General features: G+C 53.5%; 2 protein-coding genes across 3 annotated transcripts in view; both read left to right on the top strand.

Annotated features, from left to right (window-relative positions):
* The window catches only part of CD55 (CD55 molecule, decay accelerating factor for complement (Cromer blood group)), an 11,720-nt gene extending 10,169 nt beyond the window's left edge, over positions 1-1,551 (top strand). For both annotated transcript variants that reach the window (XM_014948527.1, XM_014948526.1), the window contains exons 14-15: positions 747-946; positions 1,077-1,551. In XM_014948527.1, coding sequence (XP_014804013.1) covers positions 747-946; positions 1,077-1,081 — 205 coding nt within the window. In that variant the 3' untranslated portion in view covers positions 1,082-1,551. The remainder of the gene's footprint in view (positions 1-746; positions 947-1,076) is intronic.
* The window catches only part of LOC106891731, a 79,641-nt gene that overhangs the window by 41,344 nt on the left and 35,573 nt on the right, over positions 1-2,724 (top strand). Inside the window, exon 43 of the mRNA XM_014948447.1 lies at positions 747-946. Within this exon, the coding sequence (XP_014803933.1) occupies positions 747-946 (200 nt within the window). The remainder of the gene's footprint in view (positions 1-746; positions 947-2,724) is intronic.

Below are 2,724 nucleotides of genomic sequence, written 5' to 3'. Positions count from 1 at the left end.
GGGGGGGGGGGGTACATAATGTTGGTTGTGCTTGCTCATAGCCCGTGTGGGGTAAAGCGGGGTGTCTGCTCGCAAAGAGAGGGGTGAAACTGGTGGGAGGGTTATTTGGGCACCACTGGTGTGGTTTCCCCAGGTGGCTCTGAAGCAGCTTGTGCTCCTCAGCCATCCTCACTTGGCTCTGCCTCCTGTCTTCTTTGATGGAGCTCTGGTTTTAACTGAGCAGCAAAGAGCCTGGTGCTGGATGAGCCCCAGCAACGCGGACCTTCTGTTCACATCACAGCTTTTTCCACCTCTAGGCGTTGGTTTGGGGCAGAGCAGGGACGAGGTGAGACAAGTGACACTGGATGCTCACTGATCTTTTGACACCTGCCTGTCTTGTGCTCTCTCAGGCCCACAAAACTTCCTTAGCACAGTCGTCACCGGCAGAGGCAAATTCAAATAAATATTTTGTTAAAGTAAACAAGGTTCGAGGTGTGCTTCCGCCTGAATTAGCTTTTTTACGTAAGCTTTTGTAAGCAGGAACAGTCATTTATTTCATGCTGTTCCGCCTGCTATTAGCCCTGGCAGAGCCATTTCAGTTCTGCACTCACGAATCACTACTTGTTTGAGTTTAAAAAGTTAGTATCTTCGAAATCGTTAATGAAATTAGCTTTTTGTGGGTGCCGGAGCCCGTGTGGAGTGGTTTGGTAAGGACGGGGGCCCCAACATCAACCCTTTGGGGCTCACCCTTGGTTCTCTGTCCGCAGCCCGCAGGGTCCCGTCTGCCCCCCCTGCGCCGACCGCCTGCACCTCTCCCTCGTCCACAGCGACACGGGGCGCTCCCCGCTCTGTCCCCTGGCTGGAGAGGGGACCCCAGCTCACCTCGTCCCCCCCCGCACCCCCGGATGCCACCTCTGCCCCGTCTGCACGGCGCCCACCCACTCCCACCTCTGCCAGGCACCCAACGGTAGGGACCCGCGTGGGGACACCCCAAAACACCCTTCGGGGACCTGGGGGACCAAGGTGCCACCAGCCAGCGGCTGCAAAGGGCAGGTGGCATCTAACCCTAATTAACCACCCCTTTTTCCCTGTTGCAGGATAAATGCTGCTGGTGGTTGGAGGGAAGGGGGAGTTCCCACCTCCCAACGCCCGGCGCTGTCGGGAATGAAGCTTTAATTAAGTGCAATAAGGGCCACCCTGGAGTCAAGTGTCTGACTCCACCACCAGGAATTTCTCTGTGAAGAAGCAGGAAAATCAAACATATTTCAAAGCCAGCTCCGTGCTGGTTCAATGCTTAGTTTTCTTTTTGTTTGTTTTAGTAGGAAAAAAAAATCTATTTTTGCAGCTCTTGAAGCGAGGCTTCTAAAATCCAGTAAACGTTTCTTTCCACTAGAAAATAATTTCATAGGAAACACCCTGATTGTGCACACTCTTGCAAGATTTACTTGTATTTTTTTTAAACTACTTTTCTACTGAGGTCCATTTCCTAGTGTGCAGATATAAGTGTGAAAATGACAATATTTACAGCAAAACTGTTTTGTAAATAAAAGGAATATCAAATCAGCAACACTAGTATCCTGTCTTGGGGTTGTTTTTTGTCGGGTTTTTTTCATATTTACTAATCAAACCTTCTCACAGAGCACTTTAGATGATTTTGCAGTCTCATTCTTTGCCGGATGTAATTTGCTGCTCAGGTAATTGCTGCTGGGTCAGATAATTGCTGCTGTAGCTGCATCCCTGGCCTTTCCTGGGAACTGCGATGACGGAGGCGAAGTGTCACTGCTGGAGCAGAGCCCATTTCCAGCCCGGGCAGTACTGGGGAAGGTGGGTGCTCCTCTCCAGGTAGAACCTTCCTTCCCTTGGCCAACCCCAACTATTCCTGCACCGGGTCTATTCTCCACCCCAAATCCAAGGATTAAACCAATTGCTCCCTACTTAGTGTTTGCTGGCTCGTACTCCATGGGGACAAAATGACCAGCGATAATACAGAAGGTGTAAAAATTGCCTTTCTGGGTTACGGGGGTTTGCCGAGAGATGGAGTTTTGTTGGTGTTCTGGCAGGAGAAGGGCAGTGCTACAGGTAGGACACAAAGGTGCCCCGCAGTTCCCTGACTCTGCTGTTGTGTTTGTTGTTGAAGCAGGACACAGCACGTTTCCGTGGGCTCGTCCTGCTGGGTGTGATCCTGGTAACGCTCTGAGGAAGAGGAGGCAATGCCCATCTGAACATCTGAGCTGCCCCGTGCCCTGGCTGCCATCCTTTGGTCAATCCTTTGAGCCAGAGGCTGTTCCTGGGGTGCCCGGGTACCCCCCACGGGGACGTGCCCCAAACCTCACCGAGCTGACGCAGAGGGTGATGAGGAGAAGATGACAAGGGCACGGTGCCACCCAGGTGTGGCAGGAGGACAAAGTGCTCCTTTTCACGGGAGATGGCCTTGACCGTGGGGCAGGGCGATGGGGACGGACCAACCTTCGACAGGATCCCTGAGCCGGGGAGACACTCCCACGGATAAATCACGCAGGTTGGGTCCCGCGTGACTCATTTCTCGGGTGAACCCCGTCGGTGTCGGTGGGGAAATAAGGGGCAGACCCGGTTCTGGCCGTTCCCCGGTTTTGGGGGCAGCGTTTCCCACCGCCCCGAGGAGAAACGCCGTGGGAAGGGCCACGGGGGTCCCGGTCGCGTTTCCTACAAAACAGGCGGAAGGAAAATAACCCAGCCTGCCCACGTCGGTGACACAAATCCGGGAAC

Source organism: Calidris pugnax, unplaced genomic scaffold (assembly GCF_001431845.1).
Source record: "Calidris pugnax isolate Ruff unplaced genomic scaffold, ASM143184v1 scaffold91, whole genome shotgun sequence".
NCBI classification, from domain to species: Eukaryota; Metazoa; Chordata; class Aves; order Charadriiformes; family Scolopacidae; genus Calidris; species Calidris pugnax.
Note: the sequence above shows the minus strand (reverse complement) of the source record. Positions and strands in the feature narration are given on the sequence as shown.